This window comes from Gopherus evgoodei, chromosome 2 (genome assembly GCF_007399415.2).
Source record: "Gopherus evgoodei ecotype Sinaloan lineage chromosome 2, rGopEvg1_v1.p, whole genome shotgun sequence".
Classification (NCBI taxonomy): Eukaryota; Metazoa; Chordata; order Testudines; family Testudinidae; genus Gopherus; species Gopherus evgoodei.
The window spans coordinates 222,029,659-222,042,474 of NC_044323.1; the positions used below are offsets into that span (position 1 = coordinate 222,029,659).

Below are 12,816 nucleotides of genomic sequence, written 5' to 3' on the forward strand. Positions count from 1 at the left end.
GAATATTCTCCTCAGACAATAATCCAATTGTACATTTCTCTTCTCAACACTGTGCTCCAGCAGAGGGGCTGATGCTCTTCTGTCTCATTCTGATAGCATTTTAACCCTTTTCCTTCTTCTACCGACTACTTCACAACTGAATAATAACTAATGATATATTCTTATCCGACATTCTGTAAGTTTACAGGCTAGTTTTCAAAATGTAAAAAGTTTGTTTGCATTGTCAAACCCACAAAAGTCACTCTTTTCCCTGTACTTTTTTTTAAGTTTTTTTTTTTTTTTAAACAGTAAGGATTTTTAATTGTAGAAAAATATATATATTACTGACCACAGGAAGTTCTAACATTTTTCTAATAGTCAAAATAAGACTTGGAGCCATCACCATCATTTCATGTTAATGTGCAAGTTTATATCATTTAAGAGTACAGCAAGACAATATATCAACAATGCAAGGCCTCTGCCTTCGTGAGCAAGTCTTCACCTTCACATTAAAGGAAGATTAAATAAAATTCGATAACAGAGTAGAAGGACCCAGACTGATGGCAAAAAACACTTGCTCTGATGCCTCAAGCTTCCCATTAAAGACAGACTTACCTATAAACAACTACTGTATCCAATATTTACTCCCATTGAACCTTTCACCTTTCCCAGCACAACATATACATTAACTAAAAGAGCAAGTTTCATGTACAAGTTTACTGAGAGTTTTAGAATAGTGACACTCTTGTTCCTCCACACAGTATACATCTCTAATCACCTTTCTCCTGAAGTGTATACTGGTAGCTGTAGGGTCTTGTGAGTTATAAGAAAAACTTTGGACTCCAGTTGAGAAATCAAATTGGCTCATTTCCTCACTCAGACTGCTGTCTACCATATAAGATGCAGAAGGCAAATACTGAGGCTCATCTAAACAAGAAAAATAATGTACTGTTAATCATAACACTAATTAGAGTGAAAGCTGTCTTCAGTGACTACTCAAGAAAAATAACAAAATTTGGTTGCTTAACCAAGGAGGTATTCTAATGAAAGCTAGACCAAGTACAGTGTCTGTTTTTATTTGCATCTGGAACAGTAGTGAGCACATCAGTGGCAGTTTTATAAAGGTGGTCACTTGTCCAGGTTTCACTATAAGGCACAGGCCTGTTAACAAATATGATGAATTGGTCTCTCTTTGTATAATTCCTCCACAGATGTAACAAATTTTCTACACATTTATATCGGTTAGCAATTCGTAGTTTCTTGCACTTCAGTATTAGAAAGGCATGGAATGGATCACTTCCCCAGAAAAATAAAACAAATTGGAGTGGGAAAATGTTTACTAAATGGTTTCAGATGATGTTAAAATGCAAAAATGCAGTCTCAGTTAGCAATTCTTATACAGTTGTCTGTTTTCTTGGGGCTGTTGAGAAAGAGGAAGGAAATCATACTTTATATGGTCCCATTCTAATTACTGAAAAAAACAGCTTCAGGGCCTCGTGCAGTCAGAAGATGCACAGGCACTGCCACCTGTAGGATCAGCTGTAATTTAGACACAATAATCAGCTTTTCTAGATGCATCTCTACTAAAATCAGCACATTCTATATAAGTGCAACGCAATGGTGAATTGTACATTTAAGGGGAAAAAAAGATAGAAAATTTTAATCATTATAAATGTATGTCATACCTGAGTCCCTATTTACTGCATCCCTGGCTTCCTTCCTAATAGTAATATACCTTTTCTTCCTTTCCATAGGCACCTAGAACACCAACGAAAATATGAGCTTTGAAATTAGTTAAATTTGCTTTTCAAAAAATAATTAGCTGATAAAAGTAAGAGTTCTATTTTGAGTATCTTTTACAAAAAGATTAAATAGAGAATTATATTGATTATCTAGCAAACTCGATAGAACTTTTATTTATAACATAGCTTTTTAACCAATGCGGGGGGATAAAGTATTCAAGCTACATAAAACGAACAGGAGTTCCAACTTATAAATGCTAATAATCAGTATTACAGAATATATCATATCAGCTGAACTAATGACACTAGAAATGATTTATCTTTGGAATAAATCTGCCAAAACACCACATTAAATGTGTACATCCGACTTGTGCTTTTCATTCCTTGGACTTGGGATTTTCCAGAGACACTGGGATTTTACTATGCAAACTACATAACATTCTAAAGGGTCAGAGATCTCCACTGGTATTTGTCATGGTTTCAAACAGTATCATTTCTTTCTATGTATAATTATGTAACACACACACACACACACACACACACACACACACACACACACACACACACACACAGCTATGCAATGATTATGTAGTATTAAAAGCAATGGCCATTTTCACTGTATTACAATAAAGCACAGAACTTACCTCAACTTCAACAGGAAACGAATACTGGTGCTTCAGATCTAGCAAGTTTTCAAAAATAAACAAGTTCTGTGAAACAAAGCATATTTGGAAAAAAATTAACATACTGTAAACAATAGCTGGGGGACTAGCAACATTTTATTCAAAAGACAACAGTCTATTTCAAATTACCATACAAAATAAGGGATAGTCCATTCCATTACACTCATTTATGAGAAATTACCATTATGCAGACATCTAAGAACAAGTTACTTTAGCTACTTTAAAAGAGTAAGCAAAGCCCTTAACATTATTTTATTCAAGAATATTTCAAAAGATTGGAGGGCTTTTGTAATATTTAAGCACTTTCCATAACTAGTGATTGAGATAGAGTAGAGAAGATGAATATTGTTACTGTACCCTCACTCAATCATATGCAAAACATCCAGCAGTGATTCAATTGCCATGCAGGATCAAAGAAAGCCATCTACATAGAATCATAGGACCGGAGGGGACCTCAGATCTTCTGGTCCAATCCCCTGCACTCAAGGCAGGACTAAGTATTATCTAGGGCTGGTCTACACTATGGGGAAAAATCAATCTCAGATACGCAACTTCAGCTACGTGAATAACTTGGCTGAAGTCGAAGTATCTAAGATCGAATTACTCACGTCCTCACAGTGCAGGATCAATGTCCGCGGCTCCCCATGTCGACTCCGCAACTCCGTTCGGGTTGGTGGAGTTCCGGAATCAATATAAGCGCATTCTGGAATCGATATATCGTGTCTAGATGAGACGCGATATATCGATCCCCGAGCAATCGATTGCTACCCGCCAATACGGCGGGTAGTGAAGATCTAGCCCTAGACTAGACAGGTATGTGTCTAACCTGCTCTTAAAACCTCCAGTGATGGAGATTCCACATCATCCCTAGACAATTCGTTCCAGTGCTTAACTATCAGGACAGTTAGGAAGTTTTTCCTAATGTCCAACCTAAACTTCACTTGCTGCAATTTAAGCCCATTGCATCTTGTCCGAACCTTTGAGATTAACAAGAACAATTTTTCACCCTCCTCCCTGTAACAGTGTTTTATGTACCAGAAAACTGATATTCTGCCCCCTCCCTCAGTCTTCTCTTCTCCAGACTAAACAAACCCATTTTTTTCAATCTTCTCTCATAGGTCACGTTTACTAGACCTTTAATCATTTTTGTTGCTTTTCTCTGGACTGTCTCCAATTTGTCCACATCTTTCCCGAAATGTAGGTGCCCAGAACTGGACACAATACTCGAGTTGAGTCCTCCTTGCTTGTTTCCTCTCTCAGTTTCTTACATAACAGCATTATATAGGTTCAATTCTTGGGTTAAGAAGTACAAACTTTCAGTTAGTGTCCAAAATGTGCTGTATGGACCTTGCAGACCTTTGACATGACAGTAGCCTCCTCATTAAATCTCACCTTTTCCGGTTTTTCTGTGAAGAGAAAACCTTGGTAGAATTTACTTTCGGTGAAGACACAACTGATGACAGCAATGGCACAGTTATATGCAGCACAATGGTACTGTCTCCTCTTCTCCAACAGCTGACTCTCACCAGCCATGTTTTCTGTAAATGCATCATAGCATGACCTTTAAAACAAAACAGACCAGAAAATATTGTCAAAATCTTTTTTAGAAGGCCATATAGAGTCCAATCCACAGGCCAATGAAAATCAACAGAAAGACTTCCATAGGCTTTGCATCAATGTCATAGCACAGCCTACTGATGCACCATCTCAAATATTAATTTGCGTTTAAGTCTTCTCATAGAAATATTTTATTAAAATTGAATCAGCAGCACTACTGAAGCCAAACATTAACTGGCATTTCCACAGTGATCCGCAATGCTAGGGATCTAATACTTTGACGAGTTGAAATCAGACAGAGAACATTTTAGAGACAAGCTCTCAATCCATATTGGAGACTTTCACATACCTCTTATCTATCAAACTATGTGCAAACAGGCCAGGCTGGCTATATATAATAGATTAGCAAAATTATACAAACGATCTAGACTCTCTCAGTGATAAGCCACAGTAAAAGATAAGGGAAATCCGCTGAGTCATTTTAAAAGATGCTGAGTCTCACATCTTTCATTAATAAACAAACCAAACAAAACCCTCAGCCGTCACAAACACACCCATGAAAAAAGTGGCACCTACTCTGACAGAAAAGTACTCCAGTTTTTATATCTGAACATCCTCACAACCAGGCATAAATTCAATTCAACACCTTATACTGTGGTTTAAACCAAAACTCAGTTTTCAAATTAATATAATGAACTTTTGCTTTAAACTGCATCTTTATAAAAAATATCTGGCATAAAGACAAATCGGTAGCAAACAAGTTTATGGAACAATGAGAGCCTTACTTTATTAGTGTCTTGGTAAGTTCATTTCCTTCTACATTTGTGGATCCCTGGTAAGCCTGGTTAATTCTAGAGTCCTTGGAGTAAATATCCTCTTTTGAGAGACGGGAGTACATCACTTCCAAAATCTTATAATACCCCATTTTCTTGGTGATTTGTGTATCAAAAGCAGATTCATTTGACTAAAAACAAAACATGTACGGAAGAAAAGATCACTTAGCTTTTGTCCTTGCAATGGATCTCCAAAAGCTACTCAGTAGAAACTAAACTATTTTTTTATTCTACCTACCATATTCTAAAACTAAAATTCCATATCAAAAGTCTCACTGCATAATGTTAAAAATAAACATCCAGACACTAACTACTTTTCATGATAAAATGAAATGTCAATTTTAATTTAAAATTTAATGAGTGCATCTTAAATATCTCTTTGAAGATTCCATAAACATATTTATAGAGTGCATGCAATATTCAACTATTATCCAAAATATAGCTCTAAGGTTTTGAAAAAATACAGTACCAGTACATACACAAGAGTGCAGGAACACATAAATGCAGAAAAGGAAGATTAGGAAACAGAAGAACTAGGTTCTATTTCCATTTGTACCACACATATCGCATATGACCCTGGACAAGTCACAACCTCTGTGCCCACATCCTCATCTGTAAAATGGGGAGAACAGTACTTCCTTACCTCACAGGGGTGTTGGGAGTCTTACTTAAAGGTTTGTAAAGCACTCGGATCTTTGGTTGAGATATATTATCTAAGCACAAACATTATTAAAAATATTTATCAGGAAATATGTCTATGACATTAATGATTAGTGCTCAAAAGCCCACAGCTTTAGATTTTATGGCAATCCCACTGCAGCAAAAAAGAAAAGCCTTAAGTGTAACCTGCATCTGTAACTTTTTATATCAGAGAGAAAGCGGCCCACAGAAATACAGGCTTATAATTCTATTTTTTCGCATTGCAATGAGCCTTCCTATTTATGTATTTAATTTTTAAAAATAGGACCTTGATATGATAATATAAAATAGGAGCCATAAGTGAAATCCTGTCTGCAAAGAAGCCAATGAGAGTTTCACCCTAGGATGGTCAGCACTTCGGTATTTTGAAATAAAAACAGTAAGGATTTTTAATTGTAAGGATTTTTAGTTGTAAATATATATATACACACATATACATATATTACTGACCACAGGAAGTACTAACATTTTTCTAATAGTCAAAATAAGACTTGGTGCCATTGCCATCATTTCATGATCATGTGCAAGTTTACATCATTTAAGAGTACAGTAAGACAATGTATCTTATAGACAGGCACACACACACAAACCACAGTTAAGGTTAGGGCAGGATTTTGTCTTTGACAGGACTTTTAAGCTTCTCTGGATATACACAGATGACACTTCTTCTCTCTTTTCATAAGCTACATATAAGTTAATATACAGTAACTTCACAGTAATAACATGTTCAGGTCAGATCCAACACACATTCAAGTCAATGCAAAGACTCATAGTGACTTTAATTTGTGCTCTGTAATGTACTCAAAACTGAAAAAAATTATCTTTATTTGACTGTTGTATTTATAGTTAAGAAAAATATAATCTGTAACATCACAGAACAATATTGGCATTTTAGAGGATTTGTTCCAACCTTAAAGAACAAATGAAGCTCACCTTTGTAAATCTGGTCTTCAGTGTATCCATGGCTTCCAATACAATTTTGCTCAAGAAATCTTTCAGTGCATCCAAGCTGCAGTGCAACAAGAGAGTGAGGAAAGAGCGATCCACAAAGGCTTGTCGAGTGGCATTTGAAAGAAGGGCTTCGCTCTGGAACATTTTGTGCACGGTGTCTAACAGCACCACTTGTTTTTCACAGCTGCTCCTAAGGAGGATGAGAATTTTAGCTGAACCACTCCTATACCAAATTTCCATTTAAATTTTTAACTCCACAACATTTACTTTTTGACTCTCTTCAGCAGTCATATCAACTTGGGTTGTAATCTCAGCGGATCTCACATGGTAAGCAAGGTCGTCAGCACTGGGGTGGGATACCTATGATACTCAGGTGTTGCAGGAAGCAGTTTTTGTCATTCAGTAAGTGGCATTCTGCTCTTTGGCTACATCTGCACTGCACACCACTGTCGGTGCTATGTAGGGTACATTTAGCTATACTCCTCATTAAAAAGGCTGTGTCCACACTGCAGTGTGTAGCTACATGTCAATTATGAAAGGCTCTAGCAGGGTGAGACAACAGGAAAAGGCTTCAGCACCTCCCCATTGCCTCACCCTGCCCAGAATATCTCCCTGTGGTGGAGAAATGCCGGAAAAATAGCAGACTGTACAAGAGTAGCAGATTGCGGAGGCTTGCTTTGGCTGTAGAGGAGGGGAAGGCAACCTATGGCACGGGTGCCAAAGGCGGCACCCAAGCTGATTTTCAGTGACACTTACACTGCCCAGGTCCTGGTCACCGGTCTAGGGGCTCTGCATTTTAAATTTAATTTTAAATGAAGCTTCTTAAACATTTAAAAAACCTTATTTCCTTACATACAACAATAGTTTAGTTATATATTATAGACTTATGGAAAGAGACCTCCTAAAAACATTAAAATATATTACTGGCACGCAAAACCTTAAATTAGAGCGAATAAATGAAGACTCGGCACACCACTTCTGAAAGAAGAACAGGAGTACTTGTGGCACCTGAGACTAATAAATTTATTTCAGTATAAGCTTTTGTGGGCTACAGCTCACTTTTCGGATGCATGGAATGGAACACACAGACAGGAGATATTTATACATACAGAGAACAGGAAAAGGTGGAAGTACGCATACCAACTGGAAGAGGCCAATCAATTGAGATGAGCTATCATCAGCAGGAAAAAAAACCAAACCTTTTTCACTTCTGAAAGGTTGCCGACCCCTGCTGTAGAGAGTCACGGAGTATATACCCAGGTACATACCAGGTATATTCAGGCTTGTCTTTAATTGCCTAAGCAGTGCCTCATTATCTACATTGCTATCTGTACCTGTGCTGTGCGGGGGAGGAAGGGGAGCTGTGTATGTACTCTACATGCTACCATAAAAAGCGTAGGCAAACTTTTTGAGTCATTGTTAATTCAGCAACACAGCATGCCATTTGAAGGCATTGGGTTAGTGGAGGTGCTATCTGATGGTTTATAAATGAGAGGTCCAACTCTAGACCAATTGTGGTCATGAAAGATTCTACAGCATTCTACAGAACAGTATTAGTCCAAGCATTTTAGTTCAATGCCAGATTGGATAATTACATTCGGTCTACATGATCTTCCCCCTGCATTGTCAATATATGCCATGCTTTTCTTCATTTCCTATCAAGCAATAGTGCAGTGCTGCTGTGTGCTGTTAAACGGAGGCCATATTTCACCCCAAAGACAGCTGCATTTCAGTAGTAGATGACAAATCTTGTACATATGTAATTTTCAAGTGTTCTGGGAGCTTTCAGGACAAAGACCACTATATAAATTCAAAATAGTACTTGCACACATGAGCACTTGAAACATCAAACCATTAAAACCCTGTACCTAGGAAACAAATATCCAATAGCCTAGACATAGGAAGCTTGTTATGTAGAATCATAGAAGATTAGGGTTGAAAGAGACCTCAGGAGGTCATCTAGTCCAAACCCCTGCTCAAAGCAGGACCAACCCCAACTAAGTCATCCCAGTCAGGGCTTTGTCAAGTCGGGCCTTAAAAACCTCTAAAGATGGAGATTCCACCACCATATACAATTCTTAGAAATATTTAACAGGATTTATATTCTCCTGTCCAGTTTTGCTTAATTTTCTGAAGCAGCCTGAAAGTAAGCAATAGCATTAGCATCAATCACAAGTATAAAGAAGACTCAAATACTGGAGTCTGATGATCCCTGGGAACGAAGGTTAGCTGCCCAAACACACTTTGGTGACCTAACTATGCAAAAGCACAGTATCAGATTTGTCAAGATACACAGCTATCAGTATTAAAAACTCAGTTATATCTTTAATAATGTTTACACAACATCACCTGGAAATGTGGTAGTAAGTAGATAGCAAATAAAAAAATAGAGTCCATTTGTGCACCCACCAAATCATTCACAAAGAGAGAAAACTAGAACTCTTTGAAAAGGACAGCTTTTCAAGAGTCAGCTAGGTTGGAGCTATGCTTCATTTGGTTTCTTGCTTTTTGGACAACAGGAGAGACGTACCTGATCTCCAAAGAGGAAGGAAAAGAGGAGGACTTGATTACTGCCCAGCACCTACTGGCATGGTAAATTTTGGCTTGTCAGTGATGTAGTTTTGCCACATATTGGCTGTTATTCTGGATAGTTACATAAAACTAAAAACAAACAAAACTGAAATCTGGACATAAATGAAGACTTCAAGTCAGGAAACCTTAACACACTCTTTTCTCAATACCACATTTGTAAATGATTCTGTCTTATTGTCCTAGTAAAACTCATTCCCCATAAATTTGCACAAAGTAATTATTAGTAGTCTTCTTATGGAAAATGTTAACTCTGTTAAATATACAATTGGAAGATCAACTGAACATCCCCGGGTGCATGTTTTCCAAGATGATTATCTTAATTTGAATTGTATTGGAAGACACTCAGGGCTGGTCTACACTGGGGGGGGGGGGAGAAACCGATCTAAGATACGCAACTTCAGCTACGTCAATAGCATAGCTGAAGTCGAAGTATCTTAGGCCTAGTCTACACTACGCGTTTAAGCCTATTTTAGCAGCATTAAACCGATTTAACGCTGTACCCGTCCACACAAGGAGGACCTTTATATCGATATAAGGGGCTCTTTAAATCGGTTTCTGTACTCCTTCCCGACGAGAGAAGTAGCGCTAAAATCGGTATTACCACATCGGATTAGGGTTAGTGTGGCCGCAAATCAACGGTATTGGCCCCTGGGCAGTATCACACAGTGCACCACTGTGACCGCTCTGGACAGCAATCCAAACTCAGACACACTGGCCAGGTAGACAGGAAAAGCCCCGTGAACTTTTGAATTTCATTTCCTGTTTGTCCAGCTTGGAGCTCTGATCAGCACGGGTGGCGATGCAGTCCCAAATCCAAAAAGAACTCCAGCATGGACTGTACGGGAGATATTGGATCTGACTGCTGTATGGGGAGACAAATCTGTTCTATCAGAGCTCCGTTACAGAAGACGAAATGCCAAAGCATTTGAAAAAAATCTCCAGGCTATGATACAGAGTCCACAGCACAGTGCTGCGTGACATGCGTAACGGAAAGCCAAAGAATCAAATGGACACTCATAGAGGGAGGGAGGGGGTACCAAGGACTCCAGCTATCCCACAGTCCCCGCAGTCTCCGAAAAGTATTTGCATTCTTGGCTGAGCTCCCAATGCCTGTAGGGTCAAACACATTGTCCGGGGTGGTTCAGGATATATCTTGACAATTTACTCCCCATCCCCCTCTGTGATAGAATAGGGGGGGAAATCGTTTTTTGACTTTTTTATGTCACCCTATGTATACTGCATGCTGCTGGTAGACAGGGTGCTGCAGCAGTAAAAGTAGCATCCTCTCTCCTCCCCTCCCCAGTCGCAGATGGTACAGTGTAGTAGGACCGATAGCCATCCTCGTCATAAGCCCGTGAGTGCTCCTGGCTGGCCTCAGGTGAGGCCAGCCAGGGACGCCTGGGTAAAAATAGGAATGACTCCCGGTCATTCCCAGTAGATGGTACAGAACGGCTGGTAACCATCCTCATCATAGCAACCGGGGGCTGAGCTCCATCAGCCCCCTCTCTTTCATGTGTAAAGAAAAGATTCTGTACTGCTTGGACTATCATAGCAGCTGGAGGCTGACTCCCTCTCATTTTATATCACTAAAAAGTCAGTGTTTCTTATTCCTGCATTCTTTATTACTTTATCACACAAATGAGGGGGACACTGCCACAGTAGCCCAGGAAGGTTGGGGGAGGAGGGAAGCAACGGGTGGGATTGTTGCAGGGGCACCCCCCGTGAATGACATGCAGCTCATCATTTCTGCAGAATCTGACATGGAGCAGCTGTGCTCTCTGGTACACTGGTTCTCTAGTACACTTGCCCCATATTCTAGGCAGGACTGACTCTATTTTTAGATATCATAAAGGAGGGATTGACTCGGGGAGTCATTCCCATTTTTGTCTTTGCCCCTGGCTGAGGTCGGCTGGGGCGCACCCATCACAGCAGCAGACGGTACAGAATGACAGATAACCATCTCTGCTATCATGCAAAAGCAAACGAATGCTGCTGTGTAGTGCTGCAGTATCGCCTCTGTCAGCGGCATCCAGTACACATACAGTGACAGTAAAAAAAAAAAGCTGAACGGGCTCCATGGTTGCCGTGCTATGGCGTCTGCCAGGGCAACCCAGGGAAAAAGGGCGCGAAATGATTGTCTGCCGTTGTTTTCCCAGAGGAAGGAATGAGTGACGACATTTACCAGAACCACCAGCGACAATGATTTTTGCCCCATCAGGCACTGGGATCTCAACCCAGAATTCCAAGGGGCAGGGGAGACTGTGGGAACTATGGGATAAGTACGGAATAGCTACCCACAGTGCAACGCTCCGGAAATCGATGCTAGCCTCGGACCATGGACACACACCATCGAATTAATGTGCTCAGTGTGGCCGCGTGCACTCAACTTTATACAATCTGTTTTACAAAACTGGTTTATGTAAAATCGGAATAATCCCATAGTGTAGACGTACCCTTAGATCGAGTTACCTACCGTCCTCACACTGCGGGATCAACGTCCGTGGCTCCCCGTCGACTCCACTACCGCCGTTCGCGTTGGTGGAGTTCTGGAGACGACAGGAGCTCGTTTGGGGATCGATATATTGTGTCTAGATGAGATGCGATATATCGATCCCAGAGAAATCGATTGCTACCCGCCGATACGGCCAGTAGTGAAGACATATGCTGAGCTGTGAAGGCGCTGCAAACTCTTCCAGATATATGAAGTGTTATGGAAATCAGAACCTCATTTACTTGGTGTTTTACAGGAAATATTGGTTCAAATATTTTGGGAGAATTTCAGGAGGAAATGTTATTGCTCAAGAGAGATCAGGAAGAAATTGACAAGTTCTCTCCTCAAAAGTACAGCTGGAAATATAATGCTCATAACCGTAATGGTCTGCATGACAGGACTTGATTACTGTCCAGCATCTATTAACAAGGTAAAGCTTCACAGAAGAACAAAAAATGACAGCCCAAGCTCACCTTCTGGAAATTCTTTTGAAACTGGTTTGAAACAAGTCCTCCATAAAATGTCTGTGGTCCCTACAGAGGATTTCTGTCATCAATTGTAACAACATTGGACTCTGAGATAATTCTAGTGCATCTAGAAACTGGAAAAAAGGAATACAAGAGTTGTCCATACTGGATCAAACCAATAGTCCATCAGATCTGCTATCCTATCTCTAATAATGGTCAGCAGCAGATACTGCTGGACCATGCTCAAGAGAGTATTTTTATTTCATATACTTTCATTTGTCAGGAAAGAGAATCTCTCTACCCCCACCCCTAACCTCAGAAAAGTCACCAGTGATAAAGAAAGCCTCTTCCTTTGAGGAGTAGGGGGATGTGGCAGCTGTCAGGGAGCAATCTTAATTCAAGAATTCCATATGTTTCCTGCACTTTGGAGGTAAGGTCATGGATGGAACTACTACACTGGGGACAGCTATTTGCTCCACTTTATTGATGGATGGACAAAACGCTCACTACCATGTGTGGAAGAAGCAGCCTGAGAAGAGATTGTGCCTCTCCATTATTCCTTTCTGCACTGCACCTCCCCTATAGAGGGATGTGGTTCAATAGTCACGGTCTAGACCATGGAGAATACAATTTAGCTCTGTCTTAATACAGACACAACATATTCTTAAAGAAAGTAATCTGATTAGCTTAAAGTAAGCTGATTAGCTTAAATATGACCTTTTTTTCATATTGAATTACCATGGGCCCTATCCTTTAAACCTTACTCCTGTGAGTCATCCCACAGAGGTCAAGAGGACTACTTGTATGAATAAGGATTGTTCA

The 12,816-nt window shown here is 39.8% G+C and overlaps 1 protein-coding gene across 3 annotated transcripts in view; it reads right to left on the reverse strand.

The window, feature by feature from the left end:
* Positions 1–12,816, reverse strand: part of PRKDC (protein kinase, DNA-activated, catalytic subunit) — a 189,722-nt gene that overhangs the window by 102,230 nt on the left and 74,676 nt on the right. For all 3 annotated transcript variants that reach the window (XR_003999119.1, XM_030553055.1, XM_030553054.1), the window contains exons 40-46: positions 12,001–12,128; positions 6,427–6,634; positions 4,747–4,925; positions 3,797–3,965; positions 2,366–2,431; positions 1,665–1,737; positions 758–906 (exon numbers count right to left, since the gene is read on the reverse strand). Coding sequence is in view for 2 of the 3 variants with exons in the window: in XM_030553055.1 (XP_030408915.1) it covers positions 758–906; positions 1,665–1,737; positions 2,366–2,431; positions 3,797–3,965; positions 4,747–4,925; positions 6,427–6,634; positions 12,001–12,128 (972 nt within the window). In the remaining variant the exon portion in view is untranslated. The remainder of the gene's footprint in view (positions 1–757; positions 907–1,664; positions 1,738–2,365; positions 2,432–3,796; positions 3,966–4,746; positions 4,926–6,426; positions 6,635–12,000; positions 12,129–12,816) is intronic.